This window comes from Chiloscyllium plagiosum, unplaced genomic scaffold (assembly GCF_037043375.1).
Source record: "Chiloscyllium plagiosum isolate Xiang-an unplaced genomic scaffold, Cpla_swu_hap1 HiC_scaffold_13, whole genome shotgun sequence".
Taxonomy (NCBI): Eukaryota; Metazoa; Chordata; class Chondrichthyes; order Orectolobiformes; family Hemiscylliidae; genus Chiloscyllium; species Chiloscyllium plagiosum.
The window spans coordinates 77,459,709-77,487,135 of record NW_028270151.1 but is presented as its reverse complement, the minus strand read 5'-3'; the positions used below and the strand labels follow the sequence as shown (position 1 = coordinate 77,487,135).

Sequence of the window (27,427 nt, the reverse complement as noted above, 5' to 3'; positions counted from 1 at the left end):
GTGTTTGGGTATGTGTGTGATCGTCAGGTCTGTGTTTGGGGGGTGTGATAGTCCGGTCTGTGTTTGGGGTGCATGTGTGATAGTCAGGTCTGCGTTGGGGGGGGGGGGGTGATAGTCAAGTCTGTGTTTGGGGGCTGTGTGTGATCGTCAGGTCTTTGTTTGGGGGGTGATTTTCAGGTCTGTGTTTGGGTGTGTGTGTGTGTGTGTGATAGTCAGGTCTGTGTTTGGGTGTGTGTGTATGTGATTGTCAGGTCTGTGTTTGGGGTGTGTGATAGTCAGGTCTATGTTTGGGTGTGTGTGCGATCGTCAGGTCTGTGTTTGGGGTATGTGTGAGATAGTCAGGTCTGTGTTTGGGTGTGTGTGCGATAGTCAGGCCTGTGTTTGAGGGGGTGATAATCAAGTCTCTGTTGGGGGTGTGTGTGTGATAGTCAGGTCTGTGTTTGGGGGTGTGTGTGATTGTCAGGTCTGTGTTGGGGGTGTGTGTGATTGTCAGGTCTGTGTTGGGGGTGTGATTATCAGGTCTGTGTTTGGGGGGGTGTGATAGTCAGGTCTGTGTTTGGGGGTGTGTGTGTGGTTGTCAGGTCTGTGTTTGGGGGGGGTGTGATAGTCAGGACTGTGTTTGGGGCATGTGATAGTCACGTCTGTGTTTGGGGGTGTGTGTGATAGTCAGGTCTGTGTTGGGGCGTGATTGTCAGGTCTATGTTTGGGGTGTGTGATAGGTCTGTGTTTGTGGTGTGTGTGATAGTCTGGTCTGTGTTTTGGGTGTGTGATAGTCAAGTCATTGTTTGGGGTGTGTGTGTGATAGTCAGGTCTGTGTTTTGGGGGGGTTTGATAGTCAGGTCTGTGTTTGAGGGGTGTGATAGTCAGGTCTGTGTTTGGGGGGGTGTGATAGTCAGGTCTGTGTTTGGGTATGTGTGTGATAGTCAGGTCTGTGTTTGGGTGTATAAGTGTGATCGTCAGGTCTGTGTTTGGGGGTTGTGATAGTCAGGTCTGTGTTTGGGGTGCATGTGTGATAGTCAGGTCTGTGTTTGGGGGGTGTGTGATAGTCAAGTCTGTGTTTGGGGGCGTGTGATAGTCAGGTCTGTTTTTGGGGGGGGTGTGATAGTCAGGTCTGTGTTGGGGGTGATTGTCAGGTCTATGTTTGGGGTGAATGATAGATCTGTGTTTGGGGGGTGTGTGATAGTCTGGTCTGTGTTTGGGGTGTGTGATAGTCAAGTCGTTGTTTGGGGTGTGTGTGATCGTCAGGTCTGTGTTTGGGGGGTGTGTGATAGTCAGGTCTGTGTTAGGGGGGTGTATGATAGTCAGGGTAGTGTTTGGGGTGTGTGTGTGATAGTCAGGTCTGTGTTTGGGGGCTGTGTGTTATTTTCAGGTCTGTGTTGGGATGTGTGTGTGATAGTCAGGTCTGAGTTTTGTGTGTGTGTGAAGGGCTTATGCCCGAAACGTTGATTCTCCTGTTCCTTGGATGCTGCCTGACCTGCTGCGCTTTTCAAGCAACACATTTTCAGCTCCTGTGTGTGTGATAGTCAGGTCTGTGTTTTGGGAGGGTGTGAAAATCAGGTCTGTGTTTGGGTGTGTGTGTGTGATCATCAGGTTTGTGTTTCGGGGGGTGTGCAATTGTCAGGTCTGTGTTTGGGTCTGTGTGTGATAGTCAGGTCTGTGTTTGGGGGGGTGTTGTCAGGTCTGTGTTGGGAGTGAGTGTGTGATAGTCAGGTCTTTGGGTGTGTGTGTGATAGGTCTGTGTTTGGGGAGTGTGTGACAGCCAGGTCTGTGTTTAGGGAGTGTGATAGTAAAGTCTGTGCTTGGGGTGTGTGTGATTGTCAGGTCTGTGTTTGGGGGTGGGTGATAGGTTTTTGTTTGGATGTGTGTGTGATAATCAGGTCTGTGTTTGGTGTGTGTGTGTGATAGTCAGGTCTGTGTTTGGGGTGTGTGTGTGATAGTCAGATCTGTGTTTGGGTTGTGTGATAGTCAGATCTGTGTTTGGGGTGCGTGTGTGATAGTCAGGTCTGTGTTTGGGGGTGTATGTGATAGTCAGGTCTGTGTTTGGGGTGTGTGTGTGTGATAGTCAGGCCTGTGTTTGGGGGGTGTGTGTGTGATCGTCAGGTCTGTGTTTGGGGTGTGTGTGTGTGTGATAGTCAGGTCTGTGTTTTAGGGGGATGTGATAGTCAGGTCTGTATTTGGGTGTGTATGTGATCATCAGGTCTGTGTTTGGGGTGTGTGTGTGATAGATAGGTCTGTGTTTGTGGTGTGTGTGATAGTCAGGTTTGTGTTTAAGGGGTTGATAGTCAGGTCTGTGTATGGGGTGTGTGTGATAGTCAGGTCTGTGTTTCAGGGTGTGTGATAGTCAGGTCTGTGTTTGAGGGTGTGTGATAGTCAGGTCTGTGTGGGGGCTGGGTGTGATAGTCAGGTCTGTGTTTGGGGATGTGTGATAGTCAGGTCTGTGTTTGGAGGGTGGTCGTCAGGTCTGTGTTTGCAGTGAGTATATCTGATAGTCAGGTCTGTGTTTGGGGTGTGTGTGTGTGATAGTCAGGTCTGTGTTTGGGGTGTGTGTGTGTGATCGTCAGGTCTGTGTTTGGGGTGTGTGTGTGTGATAGTCAGGTCTGTGTTTTAGGGGGATGTGATAGTCAGGTCTGTATTTGGGTGTGTATGTGATCGTCAGGTCTGTGTTTGGGGTGTGTGTGTGATAGTCAGGTCTGTGTTTGGGGGTGTGTGATAGTCAGGTCTGTGTATGGGGTGTGTGTGATAGTCAGGTCTGTGTTTCAGGGTGTGTGATAGTCAGGTCTGTGCTTGAGGGTGTGTGATAGTCAGGACTGTGTATGGGGTGTGTGTGATAGTCAGGTCTGTGTTTCAGGGTGTGTGATAGTCAGGTCTGTGTTTGAGGGTGTGTGATAGTCAGGTCTGTGTTTGGGGGCTGGGTGTGATAGTCAGGTCTGTGTTTGGGGATGTGTGATAGTCAGGTCTGTGTTTGGAGGGTGATCGTCAGGTCTGTGTTTGCAGTGAGTATGTCTGATAGTCAGGTCTATGTTTGGGGTGCGTGTGTGATAGTCAGGTCTGTGTTTGGGGGTTGTGATAGCCAGGTCTGTGCTTGGGGTGTGTGTATGATCGTTAGATCTGTGTTTGGGGTGTGTGTGATAGTCAGGTCTGTGTTTGGGGGGGTGATCGTCAGGTCTGTGTTTGGGTAGGTGTGATAGTCAGGTCTGTGTTTGGGGGGTGATCGTCAGGTCTGTGTTTGCAGTGAGTGTGTCTGATAGTCAGGTCTGTGTTTGGGGTGCGTGTGTGATAGTCAGGTCTGTGTTTGGGGGTTGTGATAGCCAGGTCTGTGCTTGGGGTGTGTGTATGATCGTTAGATCTGTGTTTGGGGGGTGTGTGATAATCAGGTCTGTGTTTGGGGTGTGTGTGATAATCAGGTCTGTGTTTGAGTATATGTGATAGTCAGGTCTGTGTTTGGGGGGTGTGATAGTCAGGGCTGTGTTTGGGGGGTGTGATAATCATGTCTGTGTTTGGGGTGTGTGTGTGATAGTCAGGTCTGTGTTTGGGGGGTGTGATAGTCAGGTCTGTGTTTGGGGTATGTGTGATAGTCAGGTCTGTGTTTGTGTGTGTGTGTGATCGTCAGGTCTGTGTTTGGGGTGTGTGATAGTCAGGTCTGTGTTTGGGAGGGTGTGATAGTCAGGTCTGTGTTTGTGTGTGTGTGTGATAGTCAGGTCTGTGTTTGGGGTGTGTGATAGTCAGGTCTGTGTTTGGGTAGGGGTGACTTTGGGGGAGGGCATTGTTTTGTTGGATCTGTTCGGGGTGAATAGTTTGGGTTGAGGCATGCGCGGACGGTGGAGTAGGTCCTCGGGGCCAGCTGTGGTGCGACATTGAGTGAGCTGGCCATTAGATCTGTCAGTAAACTGTGTGACATTTCACATTGGTGTATCCAAATGTGTCTATGGCGGGTCTCCACTCTGAGGTAATTGTCGTTGCCCATTGGGGAGAGTTCCAGTGGAGAATCAGCTTGCTGTGCGATTAAACTCCCTAGGAATCCTCCACGTGTGTTTCTTGTAAGGGGTTCCACAGTTTCTGGACCAAATCTCCCAATGTATGCCCCATCGCCAACAATCCGGAGACAGAAGATTGAGGCCAATAGACAGCAATATATGAGGAAATCTTAAATTTGAAACAACACCAGGAAATGGGAGTGGATGCAAACATTGCTACTGACACTAGGTGGCAGTAAACACCAGGCAAAAAATGCCTGGTTGTGACCTGCAAAACTTAGACTTTTTACAGTAAACATGGAGAGCAAAAAAAGCACAATCTTTGCAGATGCGTCTGCTCTGAGTCAATCTCCTCTCATTAGTATAATGTTGTATTCCTTTACCTTCATGAGTTTCTCTAGCTTTCTCGTAGATGCATCTACAGATTTGTTTCTTCATTCATGGTATGTGGGTGTTGTTGGCTGGGTCAGTATTTATTGCCCTGCCCATTCTTGCCCTTGAGAAGTGTTAGTGAGCTGCTTTCTTAAATCTCTGCTGCCCATATTGTGTAGGGGCACCCATAGTACAGTTAGAGAGGGAGTTCCAGGGTGTTTGATATATTTCCAAGTCAAGATTGTGTGTGGCTTGGTGGGGAATTTGCTGATGGTGATGTTGCCATGTATTTGCTCCCTTGTCCTTCTGGATGGAAAACGTTGCTAAGTCTATTCAGTCCTTGTTATAATTCTCGAGGACTCTAGTCCCAGTATAGTTCAAGCCTACACTATCCCAGCAACCTAGCCCAGTTCCCCAAGAACCAAATCCCAGTCCTCCCCCACCACATATTCAACTCTCTGAACCAGAAATCATTCCCTCTGCGGTTCTGCTTTCTTAGTTCCTAGGTGTTCACATTCAGTCAGCAAAACCTTTCTGTTAGCCTTACAAATGCCACTGGTGCCATTAAAACTGGATGCATTCCCTCTCTCTCGGTCCCCTCCAGCTTCAAGGAGATGTCTTTAACCCTAGGCATGGGACAGGCAACACAGCCTTCGGGACTCACCCTCCCAATTACAGTTTCTATTCCCCAGCCCCTCCCTCACCATACGGTCCATGCTACAACAATATTCCTATTTATTCCCCATCACCGCCCCGAGCTGAATGGTCTCAAGCACCACAAAGCTGAGTGGTCAGATTGTTAATCCTCCTTGCAGCTTCTGTATTTCTTGATTCAAAGTGCACAATCTTCAAAGCTGTCAGACAATTGCTCGCCATTTACCTTCTGTATCCTCTCCATCACACCCTCCCGTCCCTGAGGTACATAACAAAGGACGTGACCATCACTTTCCCCTCCGTGATGTATCCATGGTGATCGGATCTCAGACTTCAGCTCATCAGCTCCGTGCTGTCAGAGATGCCCTCTTTTTAAATGTGATATTAAAAGGCTCGACCATCCTTCTCAGGCATATATAAAAGGTCCCATTGCATTATTTCAAAGGAATTATCAATGGGGTTTAGGCCATTGCTTCTCTGCTAACTGACATCATTAAAACAAACTGTCTAGTAATTATCAGGTTACTGTACAAAATGTAGCTGCATTAGGCCAACACCACGTTTCCTGGGACATACTGAGCTTGCAAAAAGACGTTACAAAAAATTCAAGCTATTTTCCTTCCTGTCAAAAATTCAGCAATTTGTTTTTGAGTGTAGGGAACATCCAGCAACTGTCCACAGAAGCTGAACTAAGCTCACAACCACCTGATGAAGGAGCAGTTGGACTATAACCTGGTGTTGTGTTATTTTTGACTTTGTACACCCCAGTCCGACACCAGCACCTCTACATCACAGTATGGACGGAATCCCAGGCTCCAGCTCACAGTGCAGTATTCCTGAGTAAGACGCTATCTTAAAACCCCAAAACCACAAAGAAACATTAAACACTTTAGCTCAAAAACTGACACCCTCCAGTATATAATAATGATTAATAGTTACTTGCACTCCCCCAGTCACCCCCCACTTGCATTTTTCAATGCTCATATGCATTAACCACCTCACCTGGAAATGTTTGCAGCAATGCCAGGCTCTGTCAAATACACAGGCACATTCCACAACTTCCCTTGCTAGCAATTCAAAACCAAAAGAACTGCGGATGCTGAAAATCAGAAACAAAACCAGAAATTGCTGGAAAAGCTCAGCAGACCTGGCAGCATCTGTGGAGAACGCAGAGTTAACATTTCGCCCACTCACCCTTCCTCAGAACTAGGGAAAATGTCAGTTTTTATGCAGAAAATAGGGTGGAGGAAGCGGGGAAGGAGTAAACTATAGGCAGAAATAGAGCCTAAAGAGAGAGGGTGAATTGGACAGACAAGGGAGTGGATAATGATCAGGCTAGGAGAATGAATGGCTCTTAATGGGCACTATTAGTGGTTAACAATAGTGTGTGTGTAATAGCAGACCATGTGATAACAAGGCCTGATGTGTGGGGGAGTTGGGTAAGGACATGGGAGAAGGTGCCTTAGTCGTAAAATTATTGAACTCAATACTGAGTCTAGAAGGCTGCTAGGTTTCCAAACAGAAAATGAGAGCTGTTCTTCCAGCTTGCACTGAGCTTTGTTGGAGCACTGCAGCAAACCTGAGACAGAGATATTGACCAAGGAACATGATGGGGTGTTGAAGTGACAGGCAACTGGAAGCTCAGGGTCTTTTTTGCGGGCGGAAAGTAAGTGTTCTGCAAAACAGTCTACGCTTCATTTCTCCAAAGTAGAGGAGACCTCCATCCCTCACCATCACTCTGTCATGGATGAGTTCACATTCAGTGTTGGAAGTAGTTTTCACAAACAGTTGAGTGTAACAGCTACGCTTTTTAGACAAGTGGTCCCTCCCTCTGCCACTGGTGAAGGTGGACTATGGTGTATATTGTGTACAGGATGTATCTACCAAACCCCTGATCATTACCCATTTAAAAGGACGAGGGTGGCAGACACAAGAGAGGCTATCTCTGAGCAGTAAAACATTCTGACTTGGAGATATATTGCCTGCCTTTCACTGGGTTAGAGTCCTGGAGTTCCCTCCCTAACAGCACTGTGGGTGTAAGTCAACCACATTGATCCAAAGTGGTTGAAGAAGGTGCTTAAACATCGCCTTGCTGAGGGACATTAGGAGCAGTTAATAACACCCACAAACAAATAAAAACATGACCAAATATATAACACAGACCGCTGCATGCAATGCGAATGCCCTATTAAACTCCAACAGTTTCATGCAACTCAAGTTACAGTGTATAGTTCCTGAAAGCACATATAGATTTACATAAAGAATAGCATGACCTACAAAGAGCCCTGGGAAGATTGACAACTCACTGGGTGCCAGCACATAGAGATCTGCTACAGTTGGTTGGAGCTGAGCACTGCCCTCGCGATCCTGTCACAGCACTCAGACTGGAACATCCTGAGTGGTGAAAGGGGGAGGAATGGGGTGGCTGGGGGTTGTTAATGATGATAGCACAACTGCAAACAATGTGTAAGGTTCAAAAGTAAATTGCTCGAAACCACACTGGCAAGTAAAAGGAGAAAAGCTCAAATCCCTGGACCGATTCATTCCCTCAGAAGTTGGAGCATGGCAGCTTGAGAGTTAATTGACTTGATAGTGGCATCTCATATTCCCTGAGAGTCTTGTTGAACCAGGCCACATGCTGAGCTCCTTAAATTACTGCAACTGCACTGGGAACTCAACCCAGCCGCGAGTGCATTGTATCACAGTAAGCTGGGTAAAGAAAGGGCTTGTGTGAGCCTGGATTGGGTTTTGACTGCCCCACCTTGTTTAAACCTCACCGCCCTCCTCCCGAAAGCCAAGCATTTGTCCAACCTTCCTGATATTGCCCCCTTTGTTCCAGCGTCAGCTTTTGTCTGATCTTGATTCAACAAAGTGCTTCGGATATTTTACATGAATAGGAACATCAACTCCACACTTTGAGATGGATAGCAGCCTAAGGGTGTGTCAGGAATAGCAATATATCAATTTTTTTTTTAAAATCTAGCCTAATGGTGAAACTTATTGCTGAAGAGGACTCTGCTACGGATTTCCCGTCTGGGAATCCTGGGCATTATCTGATGCAAATAATGTTCTGGACTGATTTTGATCATCTCCAGGAAGAGGGGAGGAAGGTGGTGTGGCAGTTGGAGAGGAATTTGCATTATTGCCCCCTGGTGTTCTCTCTTTTATCGATTCCCTCAAAGAGTTACCAGGCTGGCAGGTTTGATGGACTAGTTGCTCTATGTCTGCCGGTCATTTCCATATGTTAAAGGTGATTTGCAAATGTACCAGGTTCTTTAAGAGAAGGCAATGCTCACCATTTGTCACCTTGCAGCCCAGTGGCAGTTATCGGCAGTTGAAGCTGAGACCTTTATTGCCAGTGTGTTCAGAAACTATGGAAAACTTTCTCAGTATAACCATGTGTTGCACTTCTGGTGAAAGCATACTTTAGGGAAATCCTTGTTATTTTGAAGGTGTTTCTCTCTCTCTCGAATCCGTGTTAATGGTAGACCAGTGCCTTCTGGAGACCCTACTTCTGTGCAGACCCTGCTCCATGCTGAGCTGGCTGGTCGGTCGAGTCAGGGGGAAAGACATGGAGAATATGGACATCAACCATAGGATCCTGGCTCCCGGGCACTTTCTAGGGACTCTTGCTGGGAAATTTATTTCCCTGTGGGTGTCAGGTGAGGAGGGTTGGAAACAAGCTGTGAGGCACCTCACAGTCAAATGGTCAGACCATCAAGGTAGAAATAGAGGGAGGATTCAGGAAACTGTCTGTGCCAAGACACAGAAGATGATGGGAGTGGAAGTCACCGTAGTCCCAAAGGACCACAGCTGCTCTCTGTTTAGAAAGAGTTACAATTTAGTGGCTGGTTTAAACCAAGGGTCACCACATCCCAGGTGAAGGGTGATACTGAGAAGACAGGACCTTTATGGTGATGTCAGCTAGGGACCAAACCCACGTTGTTGGCAACATACTGCAAACCAGCCATCCAGCCAACTGAGCTAGCTGGCCACATAGACAGAGTGATTTGGAATGAGATCTACTTCCTAGTGTATGACAGGGAGATAGTGGCGCCTGACAGTGCTTGGAAATTGTCTCGACCCAAAACGTGCGGACATTTTGGATAATTGCTCACATGGGCGCCAGTCAACCTCAGCAAGGAGCTGTGTAGTTATTTGATCAATAGCATGAGGATAAGTCTAACTGGTCCAAGTTCCTGTTGATTCATCGGGGTAACAGTAAGACGAGAAGGTCACCTAGTTTCTCAGAAGCATGTACACACACACACACACACACAGGAAAAAGCCACATTGTGTCATTCCCACCTACTGAAAGGTCATCCCTCACCCTGGCAGGTGATCTATGTTCCCACCAGAGTGGCCCCTGACACCACTCCAATTTGCCCTATCCTTTTGAGGGGGTGGGGATGGCTTGGGGTTCCATGTGTGCTAAGCGCACCACAATTTCCTATCCACACTGGTTAGAACCTCAAAAAAAATCAACATTTCATGTGCAATTGTTTGTGCAAGTGTTGAATGTTCAGGACACAAACTGAGTACCTGTTGAGAATGGGCAGGGTGTTTACGGTTGAATTCAGCTCCCTGTGTTACAACAGTGATTACATTTTGAAAGTACTTAATTGCCTGTAAAGCATTTTGGGGTGTCCTGAAGTCACAAGAGGCAATGTATAAATGCAAAGCTTGTTTCATACAACTTTAAAAGGTCTATGTGTGATTCCACATATCTTAGAAATGCTGCAGGGAGATTTTACTGGAATTATACCTGAAATGAGAACATTTACTGAGCTGGAGACAAGCGAGGACTGTTTCCCTTGAAGCAGAGGGGGCTCAGAGTGACTTAGTAAAAGTGTTCAAATAATATAGGCTGCTGCATGGGGAGGAACAGCTCCAAGTGGCAGGAGAAGACCAGATTAGCTAAAAAAGTTGCTGTACTGTTTTGCATGGCAAGTTATTCTGACTTGGTGTGTAAAGCCTGAAAGAATGGTAGGTATTTCAAAAGGGAATTAAACACTTTCTTGGAAAGGGAATATTTACAGGATTACGGAGACAGAACAAAGGAAAGGGAATGATTGAAGAGTTAATTCAAGCAGCTGGCAGTACCATTCTGTGATTCGGTCTAATAGATTTATCAGAGAGCATAAGTGTGTAAACGACTGTTAAAATAAAAAAAAGGAGAAAGCTATACACTGAGAGGCAGTGTGGAAATCACCATGTTGTTACTTAAAGTCTGTGAGAAGCATGAGCCTGTTGAAGTGGAACCAGTCTCAAAGTGGACCCATTAAACAGGAAAATCTTTGGACCTACCTCAGGTCAGAAACCTGAAAAGTTTCATCTCATCTGGATCTGTCGAGGGAACTTCAGTTCCCACTCCCGATCCATGTGGATGTATAAATGTCCCAGGAAAGAGGGGAGGGACATAGAGTTTGACTTAAGAGGAAGTGGGAAGAATATAAAACAACTGAATGCTTCTTATGAACAATGAGCAAGGACTCGATGAATTTCAGCCACAATATTCCCCACTGCTTATTAGTTTATCCACATTCCCTGCAGTAGAATTGTATGGAAATGAGGTGGGGCACAAAGCTGACACACTGGCAGTGGGTTAACTCTGTGGCCAATTGACAGGCATGTTCTGGCCGCCTCTAAATTCATCAGGCACAATATTTTGGCCAATGCAGGTACTTACAGAAATCAGACATTGGGCTGCTTGCTTCTGTTCATTAGTTAGATCATTTCTTGGTTAGGGACATAAAGACCGATGAAACCTCCACCAATACCACACTGCAAGAAATGTAATTCCAACAAGGGCAAAAGGAGCATGTCCTGGGTCTGCCACACTTCGGGCTCACTGGACAGGGGTTCACAGAAGCAATAAGGTGCAGATAAGGTAGTGTGAGCCTCAGGGAAACTGTGAGCATTCTCTCAACCCTACTGAAGCACTTTGTTTAAGACCAGAGTGCTCAAAGAGTGATCAAAGTCCAGAAGAAGGGTTACACCCGAAACATTGACTTCTCCACCTCCTGTTGCTGCCTGGCTTGCTGTGTTCTTCCAGCCTCCTGCCTGCCTACCAGAGATAGTTCAAAGGCAAGCCATGAAGTATTTGTGGCAGAATAGCAATGTTTCCATGTCTTTGAGTTGTGCTGCTCCACATTCTAAAGCACAAGGAGCCGCTGAAATAGATCAGCAAGTGGCTGAAAGGGAAAAGCCTGCATTAGATATGAAGCATTGATTGATCCCTGAACAGACAGCACCCGAGAATGGGGCATCAGATCTGTGAGAGGCTACAGCTGTCCCACGCATCATTAGTCAGCTACACAGCTGATGAGTAACATGTTACAATGACAAGACAAAGACAGCAAGCAAGGGAGCCACTTAGCAGATGTCCTGCAGCTATCGGAGATCAGTCTGTCAAAAAGAAAGCTTTTCACATTTCCTTACCAAAATCATTTGCTTCACAATTTCTTCACAGTGACCAATTGAACTGAATTTAAGTCAGTTTGTTTCTCCTGTATCTTTTACATGCACTTTTTTCCCTCCTTAGAGTCATAGAGATGTACAGCAGGGAAACAGACCCTTCTGTCCATCTCATCCATGCCCATCAGATATCCTAACCTAATCTCGTCCCATTTGCCAGCACTTGGCTCATATCCTTTTAAATCCTTCCTACTCATGTACACATTCAGATGCCTTTTAAATGCTGTAATTGTACCAGCCTCCACCACATCCTCTGGCAGCTCATTCCATACACGCACCACCCTCTGCGTGAAAACGTTGCCCCTCAGGTCCATTTTAAAATTTTCTGCTCTCACCTTAAACGTACACCTCCTAGTTTTGAACTCCCCCACCCTTGGGGAAAAGGCCTTGGCTTTTCCCTCAATTCTTCTTGAATAATAAGGAATCTCTTTGGAAGGGATGGGGGAAGGTGTAGGTGAGGAAGTGCTGGAATGATTAGCACCCTGCTTATGAGCCCCACAACGAACATGTTATGAAGACTCCTACGACCACCATGTCCCAGAGTAGGACTCGAACCCAAGAGTTGTTGGCTCAGAGACAAAGCTGCTGCCTTCCACAGAGTCAAGCTGCAGGGAAAGGGGAATTGATCCCACTGTGCTATATCAATGGAGCACAGTGATGGATCAGAACTTGCAGTTCCCTCCCTGTTCAACATTCAAGTGCCTCTTTCTCCCTGCATGGTGACCAAGTACCATAGAACATTCATCACCGAAACCCTTGCACTCCCTAAGCTCATGAGTATCCACACAGAGCTCCTTTGACAGCAATATTTTCCAGCAGACAGAACTGCTGAAGGGTTCTGCTGAGCCAGTTACTACCCCTCAACCATCAGCTACAAGGAGATCCAGATTACCATCAGTCTCTCACTGCTGGGGGGTTTTGGGAGTGTCAGGGTGAGGGGAGAGGTGATAAACATGGGACAACAGTTGTGATCCACAACATACTGGAAAAGCGTTAAAAGTCACACAGCACCAGGTCATAGTCCAACAGGTTTATTTGGAAGCACTAGCTTTCGGATCACTGCCTCTTCATCAGGATGACCACCTGATGAAGGAGCAGTGCTCCGAAAGCTACTGCTTCCAAATAAACCTGTTGGACTATGACCTGGTGTTGTGTGATCTTTAACTTTGTACACTCCAGTCCAAAGCTGACACATTCAAATCATACTGGAAAAGAAGTATCATACCTGAGCATCCCCCGCACACACTTAAATGAAAACAAGCTTGAATTAATATTGTGCCTATTGTGATATACATACAACGCCCTCTAGAACTGACTATTTTGTTCTGCAACTTCACAGTAAAACATTTTTCCTCCACTTTTCTTACATTTCCCATCTTCTTCCAGCTGTGTCTTGTTTGTTTCCTGTTGGCTTTGCTTTCAACACAGCAGACTTGTTTTCTCCTTCTTTATAGCCAGCATTTACACCTAGTTTACATCTCTATCACTCCTTTACCATCATTATTGTCTTTTCCTCTGGGCTTTGCTTCCCTCTCTGCCTTTAAAAATATGAATCACCATTTTCCAGCTCCTTTCAGCTTGTAAGAAGAGTCATATTAGATTTGAAATATTAGCTCTTTCTTTCTTCACAAATGCTGCCAGACTTGCTGAGTTTCTCCATCACTGTCTGTATTTCAACTTATAAGCAGTTGCACTATTTTGATTTTATTTGCATTTACTTAGACTGCATCTCGTTCGATTCAACAAAATATGTGGCGGCCATTCTTGGGTTAATTTATCAGGTCAACCTTTGGAGAAAAGTGAGGACTGCAGATGCTGGAGACCAGAATTGAAAAATGTGGTGCTGGAAAAACACAGCAGGCCAGGCAGCATCCGAGGAGCAGGAGAATCAACCTTTTGGGCATAAGCCCTTCTTCCTGAAGAAGGGCTTATGCCCGAAACGTCGATTCTCCTGCTCCTCGGATGCTGCCTGGCCTGCTGTGTTTTTCCAACAGGTCAATCTTTGACCAATCAGAGACAATTTGCCTGGTTTAAAATGGAAACCAAACTTGGTAGTTAACTGTCATTCATCATTAGCTGTTGCACATTCCATGGCAATGCTTTAATTTATCAGAATCCAGTTGCCAACCAACATCCTCTCATGCAGTATAGATACTGCTTTCCTTTTATAATGTTAGTTCTCGTGAATTGTCCTGAAGAGTGCAATTTGAACGTCTTCCACAAAATGTGTCTTTTTTCAGCTGTATTCAATTTCATTTCAAGTATAGTTTTTGTAACTTAGGAAACATGAAAACTGATTATCACTCATTAAACTCCCATAAACATTATTATGACAATTACAATATAATTTGCAGTTGGCTAATCTTCAAATTGATTTAATGATTAATTTTGTCCCGGATGCCAAAAAGAACGTTCCTCTTCTTCTTTGGAACAGTGCCATGAAATATTTATCTTTACTACCCTGAGACGGTGAACAGTGCCTCAGGTTAAAAGTCAATGGGCAGAGATCAGGAGCAGGAATCCTGGAATGCGCCACTTCCAAAGCAGGGGTGTGGAATGAACCTGCACTCATTCAACGTTAAATACTGCCAGGTGCAAAACCTGAACGAATGGATTTTTGCTTTGGACACCGCTCTTACCTTGGGGAGTGGGCAACGAGGAGTTTCAAACATGACGAGTCTCCCTTTGCTGCTGCGTAATGCGCTGGCACTGCACCATTGTCCGTCTCCATCGTGGCGTCACAGCCCTCCTGTAGCAACCACTGGACTGTGTCTGGTCGGCCAAACCGAGCTGCCAGGTGGAGGGTAGACGCGCCATAGTCATCGCGGGCCTAGAGAGGAAACGTGTTGGTCAGCATGCTTCACGAGACCCCACCAGAGTTCCCAGCTCTTCCTATGCAGGCTAATATACTACCTCTGCTGATTCTAGTGGGAAATGTGCTCAGTTTGAATCCAGTTCTGGGAACATGTTGAACTGCAGCTCCATATTGCTTCTAATTGAGTGTTAGTTCATTACCGTTTTAATAATTTCTCTTAGTCTGACCCCAAACCTAACCTGAGCATCTTCAGATCAGGATGATTTTCTGCAATCTCCAACACAAACAGCCATTTACATGGGGAAACTGAGGGACCAGAACAGAATCAGCACTATTAGAGGTTTAAGAATCAGTTGGCAAAGCATTACTGAGGGATATGGGCCAAGCCGCAGGCAGGTGGGACAAGTTTAGTTTGAGATTATGGTTTGCATGGACTGGTTGGACCAAAGGGTCTGCTTTCATGCTGTATGACTCCAGAACTGATTCCACACCAGAACATTTTGCCCCAGATCACTAATCACAGCAACACTGCAACCTTCCTTTATTAATGAAGCTGCTCCACCTCCTTTTTGCTGACTTTTGGGGCAAGTTAAATACCCTTTAAAATTGCTCAGTCCTGGTCACCCTGCAACTACATTCCTGTACTAGCTATCGATGGCATATATTTTCCATTTGTAGTTGTGGTGAGCTGCTGTGGTACAGGGACAGCCATTATGAGCACGAGGAATTTCTGCAAGTCTTTAGGCTGTTGAGTACTCCAATCAGCATTGAGTGTTGCAGTGTTGTTAGTTTCAAATCCAATTCTTCAGGTGTGTTATGATACATCGCTGGAGTTGAACCCTGGCCTCCTTTAGGGACATAAGCACTGCAACACACAACAGCCATTGAGTGTTTGAGTGTAAATATTCCCAGCTTCTGTTCCCCTTCTTAAAGGTCAGTGTTTAACGTAGTGCTATTCTTCAGTGGATCCTCTTTCACTACATCGGGACCAGAACTATACATTGTCCTGTCTCTGAGACTGAACCACTTGAAACTATTTAGTTTAGCCTAATCTTGCTGTGGTAGGGATTAGCAGCCAATGTCTCCAAACTCTTCCTGTGACTTCTAGAGAGGTCAGTTTGCACAATCTCAATCTTCAAAGAAAACAGAACAATTTGTCATCGATCAGTGCAGCTTGCCAACACCATTTTTGTTCCTGGTCCATTCCTTCCCAGGCGAAGTATGAGGTGCTGTTTCTCCAGTTTCCATTTGGTCTCACTCTGACAGTGGAGGAACCTAAGGATGGGCATGTCGCCAGGTGAGTGGGAGGGGGAATTGAAATGGACGGTAACTAGGGAAACCGAATGCAGATTCGTGGGCACCAGTTCACAGAGCATCTAATCTCTGCAAGCATTAACAAACCCAACCTTCAGATTGCCATCCATTTTAATACACCTCCCACTCCGTCAGCGACATGTCCATCCTTGGCCTCCTCCTCTGTCAGAGTGAAGCCATACCGAAACTGGAGGAACAACACCTTGTATTTTGCCTGGGAAGCTCACAGCCCAGTGGCCTCAATATCAACTTCACCACCTTCAAACCACCCCTCCCCCCACCCTTATCTCACCACCTTCAAAACTCTCCTCCCCCACCCTTCTCCCATCACCTTCAAAACCCTTTTCCCCCATCCTTATCTCACCAGCTTCAAAATCCTTCCCCACCCTTATCTCACCAGCTTCAAAATCCTCCCCCACCCTTATCCCACCACCTTCAAAACCCCCTCCACCCTTATCTCACCACCTTCAAAACCCCCTCCCCCACCCTGGTGCTGGAGCCTACCAGGGAGAAGGCAATTCTGGATCTGGTATTGTGCAACGAACCAGAATTGATCAGGGACCTCGAAGTGAAGGAGCCATTGGGAGGTAGTGACGGTAATACAATAAGCTTCAATCTGCAATTTGAAAGGGATAGGGTACAATCGGTAGTGACAATATTTCAGTTGAATAAAGGGAACTATGGAGCTATGAGGGAGGAGCTGGCCAAAGTTCAATGGTGCAATACCTTAGCAGGGATGACAGTGGAGGAACAATGGCAGATATTTCTGGGTATAATGCAGAAGATGCAGGATCAGTTCATTCCAAAAAGGAAGAAAGATCCTATGAGGAGGCAGGGGTGGCCATGGCTGACAAGGGGAGTTAAGAAACATACAAAGTCAAAAGAGAAAAAGTATAACATAGCAAAGATAAGTGGGAAAACGGAAGACTGGGAAGCTTTTAAAGAACAACAGAGGATTACTAAGAAGGAAATTAGATTAGATTACCTACATTGTGGAAACAGGCCCTTTGGCCCAACAAGTCCACACTGACCCTCCGAAGAGCAACCCACCCAGACCGATTCCACTACACCTAACACTACGGGCAATTTAACATGGCCAATTCACCTAACCTGCACATTTTTGGACTGTGGGAGGAAACTGGAGTACCTGGAGGAGACCCACGCAGATACGGGGAGAAGGTGCAAACTCCACACAGACAGTTGCCTGAGGCAGGAATTGAACCCTGGTCTCTGGCACTGTGAGGCAGCAGTGCTAACCACTGTGCCACTATGCCACCCATATATGCAGAGAAAAAAATGAGGTACCAAGGTAAACTGGCCAAAAATATAAAGGAGGATAGTAAAAGCTTTTTTAGGTATGTGAAAGGGAAAAAAATGGTTAAGACTAAAATTGGGCCCTTGAAGACAGAAACTGGGGAATATATTACGGGGAACAAAGAAATGGCAGAAGAGTTGAATTGGTACTTCAGATCTGTGTTCACTGGGGAAGACACAAGCAATCTCCCAGAGTTAACAGTGGCTGAAGGACCTGAACTAAAGGGAATTTATATTTGCCAGGAATTGGTGTTGGAGAGACTGTTAGGTCTGAAGGCTGATAAGTCCCCGGGGCCTGATGGTCTACATCCCAGGGTACTGAAGGAGGTGGCTCTAGAAATCGTGGATGCGTTGGTGATTATTTTCCAGAGTTTGATAGATTCAGGATCAGTTCCTGCGGATTGGAGGGTAGCTAATATTGTACCACTTTTCAGCGGGAGAGAAAGCAGGAAATTATAGACCAGTTAGTCTGACCTCAGTGGTGGGAAAGATGCTGGAGTCAATTATAAAGGATGACATTACGGCACATCTGGATAGCAGTAACAGGATAGGTCAGAGTCAGCATGGATTTATGAAGGGGAAATCATGCCTGACTAATCTTCTGGAATTTTTTGAGGATGTAACTCTGAAGATAGACAAGGGAGATCCAGTGGATGTAGTGTACCTGGACTTTCAGAAAGCCTTTGATAAAATCCCACGTAGGAGGTTAGTGAGCAAAATTAGGGCACATGGTATTGGGGGCAAAGTACTGACTTGGATTGAAAATTGGTTGGCTGACAGGAAACAAAGAGTAGTGATAAACGGCTTCCTTTCGGAATGGCAGGCAGTGACCAGTGGGGTACCGCAGGGATCAGTGCTGGGACCGCATCTTTTTACAATATATATTAATGATATAGAAGATGGTATTAATAATAACATTAGCAAATTTGCTGATGATACAAAGCTGGGTGGCAGGGTGAAATGTGAGGAGGATGTTAGGAGATTACAGGGTGACCTGGACAGGTTAGGTGAGTGGACAGATGCATGGCAGATGCAGTTTTATGTGGATAATGTATGGTTATCCACTTTGGTGGCAAGAACAGGAAGGCAGATTACTACCTAAATGGAGTCAAGTTAGGTACAGGGGCAGTACAAAGAGATCTGGGTGTTCTTGTACACCAGTCAATGAAGGCAAGCATGCAGGTACAGCAGGTAGTGAAGAAGGCTAATAGCATGCTGGCCTTCATAACAAGAGGGATTGAGTATAGAAGCAAAGAGGTTCTTCTGCAGCTGTACAGGGCCCTGGTGAGACCGTATCTGGAATATTGTGTGCAGTTCTGGTCTCCAAATTTGAGGAAAGACATTCTGGCTATTGAGGGAGTGCAGCGTAGGTTCACGAAGTCAATTCCTGGAAAGGTGGGACTATCTTATGTTGAAAGATTGGAGCGACTGGGCTTGTATACCCTTGAGTTTAGAAGACTGAGAGGGGATCTGATTGAGACGTATAAGATTATTAAAGGATTGGACACATGAAACATGTTTCCGCTGATGGGTGAGTCCCAAACCAGAGGAGACAGCTTAAAAATAAGGAATAGGCCATTTAGGACAGAGATGTGGAGAAACTTCTTCACCCAGAGAGTGGTGGCTGTGTGGAATGCTCTGCCCCAGAGGGCAGTGGAGGCCCAGTCTCTGGATTCGTTTAAGAAAGAGTTGGATAGAGCTCTCAAGGATAGTGCAATCAAGGGTTATGGAGATAAGGCAGGAACAGGATACTGATTGAGGATGATCAACCAAGATCATAATGAATGGTGATGCAGGCTCGAAGGGCAGAGTGGCCTACTCCTGCACCTATTGTCCATTGTGTATTGTCTTATCCCACCAGCTTCAAAACCCCCCTCCCCGACCCTTATCCCACCACCTTCAAAACCCCTTCCCCCACCCTTATCCCACCACCTTCAAAACCCCCTCCCCCACCCTTATCCCACTACCTTCAAAACCTCCTCCCCCACCCTTATCCCAGCACCTTCAAAACCCTCCTCCCACACCCTTATCCCACCACCTTCAAAACCCCCTCCCCCACCCTTATCCCACTACCTTCAAACCCTCCTCCCACACCCTTATCCCACCACCTTCAAACCCCCTCCCCCACCCTTATCCCACTACCTTCAAAACCCTCCTCCCACACCCTTATCCCACCACCTTCAAAAACCTCCTCCCCCACCCTTATCCCACCATCTTCAAAACCCCTTCCCCCACCCTTATCCCACCACCTTCAAAACCCTCCTCCCCCACCCTTATCCCACCACCTTCAAAACCTCCTCCCCCACCCTTATCCCACCACCTTCAAAACCCTCCTCCCCCACCCTTATCCCACCACCTTCAAAACCTCCTCCCCCACCCTTATCCCACCACCTCCAAAAACCCCCTCCCCCACCCTTATCCCACCACCTTCAAAACCTCCTCCCCGACCCTTATCCCACCACCTTCAAAAATCTCCTCCCCCACCCTTATCCCACCACCTTCAAAACTCTCCTCCCACACCCTTATCCCAGCAGCTTCAAAACCTCCTCCCGCACCCTTATCCCACCACCTTCAAAACCCTCCTCCCACACCCTTATCCCACCACCTTCAAAACCCCCTCCCCCACCCTTATCCCATGTCTAGCCACACCCCTTCTCCTCTTCACCTCCCTTCCTGACCTCACCCGTCCATCTTCCTACTCATCTATCCGCTCCAACCTTCCCACTGACCAATCATAATAGCCCCCCATCTGCATCCATCTAACACCATCCCACCTACCCTTACCCCCGCCCCACACTCAATGTATTTTTGGGCTCCCTCCCCTTCCCCACACCTGACCAAGGGTTTTGTCCCAAGACGTTGGTTTTCCTGCTCCTCTGATGCTGTCTGACCTGCTGCGTTTTTCCAGCTTCACATCTATTGACTCTGGCTTCCAGCATCTGCTGTCCTCACTGTCTCCCAGTTCATCCCTCTCAGTTTGATGAACGGTCTATAGACTGGCTATGATTCTGTCTTGAATTTGGAGATATTAAGACCGCCCTGATTCCTGATGGCCCTTCACATCCACTGATGCTATGTGTCCCCAGTCTAGAGCAAAGTGTTTGCTGATATCCAAAGCTTCAGGTGAGTTCCCCTGTGTGTAAAGGTGTTTAAGGTTGGTTAAACCCCCACCAGAAACTTCAGAGTGTGTCCCCTGCTGTAAAATCAGATTGGGTTCTATCTCTTAGGCCCCATTCCTCTCTATTACCCCAGTCCTTCAGAACACCAGCCAATGTAAGTCCTGACCAGCTTCCTCAGCCAGCTTCCTCATTCCCAAGGTCTTCCCTTTGATTACTGTCACACTTTCTCTCAAATCTACAGGCCCATTTCTGAACATGTCCTTCCTTAAATAAGCTTTTTATTTGTTGCCATTGCTTGAACATATCCCAATAACATGCAAATTCCCAAGACTCCGAACTTAACACGTTTTTTCTCTCTCCACAAATGTTTTCAGACCTGCAGGGTTTCCACAGCGTTCTTATGTTTATATCCTATTAAAACGTAAATGCAATGTCTGACCCATATTAAATCCCTAAACAGCTGCATCAGCGGGACTGGACTGTTTACTTACATAGGGTGGCAGCTCCTGTAAGTCTAGTTCTGAAATATAATTAACAATTCCTGTATATCCCCTATATCAGTGATAGCTGTTCTGTTATATAAGGTGCAGCTCCTGCAGCTTTAGTTCTGAAATATAATTTACAATTTCCATATATTTCCTATATCAGTGATAAACGTTCCCATACATAAGGTACAGCTCCAGTGGTTTTAGTTCTTATGTATACACTAATTTACAATTCCTGAACATTTCCTACCCTGGTAATAAACGTTCCCATACATTGGATACAGCTCCCGAGGGTCTAGATCCTATATATAGTATTATTTACCATTCCTGAACATTTCCTACCCTGGTAATAAACGTTCCCATACATTGGATACAGCTCCCGAGGGTCTAGATCTTATATATAGTATAATTTACAATTCCTGTACGTATCCTACACCAGTAATAAACGTTCCCACATATTGGGTGCAGCTCCTGAGGGTCTAGTTCCTGCAGAGAGTCCTATAACAGGACGGTCCATTCCCTGTTTACTGTCTCTGACCCTCTCTGCCTGTCACTTACTGACCGTAAGTCCAACTTGCTGGGAGTACCAGCCTGGCTGGAAGTAACTAACTGTTGCAGTGTTTACTCGCGGTGTCTGGGGTCACCTACATTGATGTCACAGCCAGCGACCCGGGTCAGCCACTGCAGCGCCTCGATGTTCCCGGTGGCCGCGGCATCGTGGCCGGGAGTCGCTCCGTTTTTCGCTCGCTTGTTCGCCGGTAGCTTCGCCTGGGTGACCAGGAACTTCAGACAGTCCAACCTGCCCGCCCTGGCGGCGTGATGGACCGGGCTAGCCCCCAGCTGATCCTCGATGCTCTCGGTCAGCTTGCCACTGGCTTCCAGGCTCTTCAGAGTCTCCAGGTCACCATCCTTCGCAGCAAGCAGGCAGCGCTGAGAAACCATGGCTGGGGGAGCAACATGAAGCATTTGTCCTTGTGCCGGCTCCCTGGTCCCCTCACGTACTGAGGAGCTGCTTCTGTCAGAGCACGGACACTGGCTGTTTCCGTGACTGGCTCGGCTGCTGTCAAGTACTCAGGTTAAAGTGCAATGTTCACTCAACTCGCTGTAAAACGCATGACATTAACAATGTGCCTAACCTCTGCCCTTGTGAATAAACGTCAGCCTTCCTGACCAACTCAAAGCTCATCGTTCGCCTTCTCCAATGGATCCATTTTCTGGCTTGCCTCTGTGATATCACCTTGATGTTCCCTCCTCCCTCTCTGTCTCTCTGACAGGCTGCTGACCTGTCACTCTGAGTGCAGGCTGAACAAGAGGGAATGATGCCCCTCAATGCTGGTTCTATAAGCCAGCTATTAAAGTCAAGGGCAAACACAGAGAATGTTGCAGAAACTCAGTAGGTATGGCAGCATCTGTGTGTGAGTGAGAGAGAGAGAGAGAGAGAAATAGAGTTAACGTTTCCAGTCTGAAATAGCTTGCTGGATTTCTTTTGATCTTTCAGAATTCCACCACCCACAGTATTTTGCTTTTATTTGACGGTGGAATATGGGGACGGGGTGCCAGAGCATCTGCATCTTTAAAAAATACATATACAGTGGTTTGTTGTCATCGCTGGCTGGGCCAGTCTTTATCACTCTCTGTGAATTACCCTGCAGAAGGTGCTGGTGAGCTGCCTACTTGAACTGTTACAATCTGTGGTATGGGTACACTTACACTACAGGGGAGGGGAGTCTCTGTATGTTGACCCAGTAGTGCTGAATAAACAGTGATATAGGTCATGGTGCTGAGTGGCTTGGAGAGGGACTTGCGAGAGGTGGCATTGCCATGTCTCTGCTGCCCTTGTCCACACAGTTGGCAGAGGTTGTGGGTTTAGAAGGTGCTGTCTAAGGAGCCTTGGTGAGTTTCTGTAATGCATCTTGCAGCTGCTGGACACTATTCATCAGTAATGGAGGGAATGAACGTTTATTCATGTGGAAAAATCAAATGGGCTACTTTGTCCTGGATGGTTTCAAGCTTCCTGAACATTGTTGCAGGGTGCTACACTCATACAGCCAAGTGAAGAGTATTCCATCACACTCCTAATTACTGTCTTGTAGAGAGTTGACAAGGTTAAGGGAGCCATGAGGTGAGTTACACACTGCTGAATTCCTAGACTCTGACCTCCCCTTGAGGCCACAGCATTTATATAGAGTCACAGAGATGTACAGCACGGAAACAGACCCTTCGGTCCAACTTGTCCATGATGACCAGATATCCCAACCTATATTTGGTGCAATTCAATTTCTGATCAAAGGTAACCCCCAGGATGTTGACAGTAGGGTGTCTAATAATGGTAATGCTATTGAATCATAGAGTCATAGAGATGTACAGCATGGAAACAGACCCTGCAGTCTAACCCATCCATGCCAACCAGATATCCCAACCCAATCTAGTCCCACCTGCCAGCACCTGGTCCCTATCCCTCCAAACCCTTCCTATTCGTATACCCATCCAAATGCCTCTTAAATGTTGCAATTGTACCAGCCTCCACCACTTCCTCTGGCAGCTCAATTCATACATGCACCACCCTCTGCATGAAAACATTGCCCCTTAGGTCTCTTTTATATTTTCCCCTCTCACCCTAAACCTATGCCCTCTAGTTCTGGACTCCCCCACCCCAGGGGAAAGACTTTGTCTATTTATCCTATCCATGCGCCTCATGATTTTGTAAATCTCTATAAGGCCACCCCTTAGCCTCCGACGCTCCAGGGAAAACAGCCCCAACCTTGTCAGAGGCAAATGCCTAGATTCTCTTTTGTTGAAGATGGTCACTGCCTGGTATTTGTGTGACGAAAATGTTACTTTCTGCCTATCAGCTCTAGTCTGAATATTTCCTAGGACTTCGCTACATATGGACATGACCTGAACAGTATCTGAGAAATTGCAATTCGTTTTTTAATTCATGTTTAACACCAAATCCCGATGATGCTTCCCATTTTGAGAGAGGATACCCCAGGTGTGGAGGGATGACCTCCTCCCTGTCTTTATTCACCCATCTTCTCAGTTGATCACAAGATGAATTTAAAAATGGATCCCTTTCCTTTGGAAACCTTCCTCCTAAACCCAAATAAACCTGCATTTTAAAGGATCAATTGTGTTAGGGGATTCTGTAGTCCGAGGTACAGACAGACATTTCTGTGGCCAGCAGAGAAAAAGCAGAATGGTGCGTTGTTTTCCTGGTGCCAGGATCAAGGATGTCTCAGAGAGGGTGCAGAATGTTCTCACGGGGGAGAGGGGCCAGCAGGAGGGAGATTACAGAGAGTTAGGCAGAAATTTAAAAAGGAGGTCCTCAAGGGTAGTAATATCTGGATAACTCCCAGTGCTGCAAGCGAGTGAGGGCAGGAATAGGAGGATAGAGCAGATGACTGCATGGCTGAGGAGCTGGTGTATGGGAGAAAGATTCACAATTTTGGATCATTGGAATCTCTTTTGGGGTAGAAGTGACCTGTACAAGAAGGACGGATTGAACCTAAATTGGAAGGGGACTAATATACTGGCAGGGAAATTTGCTAGAACTGCTTGGGAGGATTTAAAGTAGTAAGGTGGTGGTGGTGGTGGGGGGGGGGGGCGGAAACGGGGGATCCAGGGAGATAGTGAGGAGACAGATCAATCTGAGAGTGGTACAGTTGAGAACAGTAGGAGTCAGTCAGGGCAGGCAGGGACAAGGTAGGACTAATAAATTAAACTGCATTTATTTCAATGCAATAGGTCTTACAGGGAAGGTAGATGAACTCAGGGGATGGTTAGGAACATGGGACTGGGGTATCATAGCAATTACAGAAACATGGCTCAGGGATGGGCAGGACTGGCAGCTTAATGTTCCAGGATACAAGTGTTACAGGAAGGATAGAAAGGGAGGCAAGAGAGGAGGGGGAGTGGCATTTTTGATAAGCGATAGCATTACAGCTGTGCTGAGGGAGGATATTCCCTGAAATACATCCAGGGATGTTATTTGGGTGGAACTGAGAAATAAGAAAGAGATGATCCCATTATTGGGATTGTATTGTTGACCCACTAATAGCCAGAGGGAAATTGAGAAACAATCTTGTAAGGAGATCTCAGCTATCTGTAAGAATAATAGGTTAGTTATGGTAGGGGATTTGAACTTTCCAAACGTCGACTGGGACTGCCATAGTGTTAAGGGTTTAGATGGAGAGGAATTTCTTAAGTGCATACAAGACAATTTCCTGATTCAGTATGTACTTACTAGAGAAGGTGAAAAACTTGATCTACTCTTGGGAAATAAGGCAGGGCAGGTGACTGAGGTGTCAGTGGGGGTGCACTTTGGGGCCAGAGACCATAATTATATTCGTTTCAAAATAATGATGGAAAAGGATAGACCTGATCTAAAAGTTGAAGTTCTAAATTGGAGAAAGGCCAATTTTGATGGTATTAGGCAAGAACTTTCGAAAGCTGATTGGAGGCAGATGTTCACAGGTAAAGGGACGGCTGGAAAATGGGAAGCCTTCAGAAATGAGATAACAAGAATCCAGAGAAAGTATATTCCTGTCAGGGTGAAAGGAAAGGCTGGTAGGTACAGGGAATGCTGGATGGCTAAAGAAATCGAGGGTTTGGTTAAGAAAAAGAAGGAAGCATATGTCAGGTATAGGCAGGATAGATTGAGTGAATCCTTAGAAGAGTATAAAGGAAGTAGGAGTATACTTAAGAGGGAAATCAGGAGGGCAAAAAGGGGACATGAGATAGCTTTGGCAAATAGAATTAAGGAGAATCCAAAGAGTCTTTACAAATACATTAAGGACAAAAGGGTAACTAGGGAGAGAATAGGGCCGCTCAAAGATCAGCAAGGCGGCCTTTGTGTGGAACCGCAGAAAATTGGGGAGATACTAAATGAGTATTTTGCATCAGTATTTACTATGGAAAAGGATATGGAAGATATAGACTGTAGGGAAATAGATGGTGACATCTTGCAAAATGTCCAGATTACAGAGGAGGAAGTGCTGGATGTGTTGAAACGGTTAAAGGTGGATACATCCCCAGGACTTGATCAGGTGTAATCGGGAACTCTATGGGAAGCTAGAGAAGTGATTGCTGGGCCTCTTGCTGAGATATTTGTATCATCGATAGTCACAGGTGAGGTGCCAGAAGACTGGAGGTTGGTAAACGTGGTGCCACTGTTTAAGAAGGGTGGTAAGGACAAGCCAGGGAGCTATAGACCAGTGAGCCTGACATCGGTGGTGGGCAAGTTGTTGGAGGGAATCCTGAGGGACAGGATGTACATGTATTTGGAAAGGCAAGGACTGATTAGGGATAGTCAACATGGCTTTGTGTGTGGGAAATCATGTCTCACAAACTTGATTGAGTTTTCTGATGAAGTAACAAAGAAGATTGATGAGGGCAGAGCAGTACATGTGATTTATATGGATTTCAGTAAGGCGTTCGACAAGGTTCCCCGTGGGAGACTGATTAGGAAGGTTAGATCTCATGGAATACAGGGAGAACTAGCCATTTGGATACAGAACTGGCTCAAAGGTAGAAGACAGAGGGTGGTGGTGGAGGGTTGTTTTTCAGATTGGAGGCCTGTGACCAGTGGAGTGCCACAAGGATCGGTGCTGGGCCCTCCACATTTTGTCATTTACATAAATGATTTGGATGCGAGCATAAGAGGTACAGTTAGTAAGTTTGCAGATGACACCAAAATTGGAGGTTTAGTGGACAGTGAAGAGGGTTACCTCAGATTATAACAGGATCTGGACCAGATGGGCCAATGGGCTGAGAAGTGGCAGATGGAATTTAATTCAGATAAATGCGAGGTGCTACATTTTGGGAAAGCAAATCTTAGCAGGACTTATACACTTAATGGTAAAGTCCTAGGGAGTGTTGCTGAACAAAGAGACCTTGGAATGCAGGTTCATAGCTCCTTGAAAGTGGAGTCACAGGTAGATAGGATAGTGAAGAAGGCGTTTGGTATGCTTTGCTTTATTGGTCAGAGTATTGAGTACAGGAGTTGGGAGGTCATGTTGCGGCTGTACAGGACATTGGTTAGGCCACTGTTGGAATATTGCGTGCAATTCTGGTCTCCTTCCTATCGGAAAGATGTTGTGAAACTTGAAAAGGATCAGAAAAGATTTACAAGGATGTTGCCAGGGTTGGTGGATTTGAGCTACAGGGAGAGGCTGAACAGGCTGGGGCTGTTTTCCCTGGAGCGTCGGAGGCTGAGGGGTGACCTTATAGAGGTTTACAAAATTATGAGGGGCATGGATAGGTTAAATAGACAAAGTCTTTTCCCTGGGCTCAGGGAGTCCACTACTAGAAGGCATAGTTTAGGGTGAGAGGGGAAAGATATAAAAGAGACCTAAGGGGCAATTTTTTCACTCAGAGGGTGGTACGTGTATGGAATCAGCTGCCAGAGGATGTGGTGGAGGCTGGTACAATTGCAACATTTAAGAGGCATTTGGATGGGTATATGAATAGGAAGAGTTTGGAGGGATATGGGCCGGGTGCTGGCAGGTGGGACTAGGTTGGGTTGGGATATCTGGTTGACATGGACAGGTTGCACCGAAGGGTCTGTTTCCATGCTGTACATCTCTATGACTCAATGACTCTATGACCCAATTTAACCAGGCCTTCTTGAGCTGACAAAGAGTGAGTTTATTAAATATTAAGCCTAAAGTCATAGAATCATGCAGCACGGAAACAGCCCCTTCGGTCCAATCAATCCATAATCCCAAACTAAACTAGTCGCACCTGCCTGCGCTTGGCCCATATCCCTCCACACATTTTTCATTCATATACTCATCTAAATGCCTTTTAAACATTTTAACACATCCACCACTTCCTCTGGAGGATCATTCCATGCATGAACCACAGTCTGCATTTAAAAATTGCCCCTCATGTCTTTTTAGAATC

General features: G+C 46.3%; 1 protein-coding gene across 1 annotated transcript in view; it reads right to left on the bottom strand.

The window, feature by feature from the left end:
* The window catches only part of LOC122555768 (espin-like protein), a 70,830-nt gene extending 49,127 nt beyond the window's left edge, over positions 1-21,703 (bottom strand). Inside the window, exons 1-2 of the mRNA XM_043701884.2 lie at positions 21,173-21,703; positions 14,117-14,307 (exon numbers count right to left, since the gene is read on the bottom strand). Coding sequence (XP_043557819.1) covers positions 14,117-14,307; positions 21,173-21,490 — 509 coding nt within the window. The 5' untranslated portion in view covers positions 21,491-21,703. The remainder of the gene's footprint in view (positions 1-14,116; positions 14,308-21,172) is intronic.
* Positions 21,704-27,427: the final 5,724 nt, after the last annotated feature.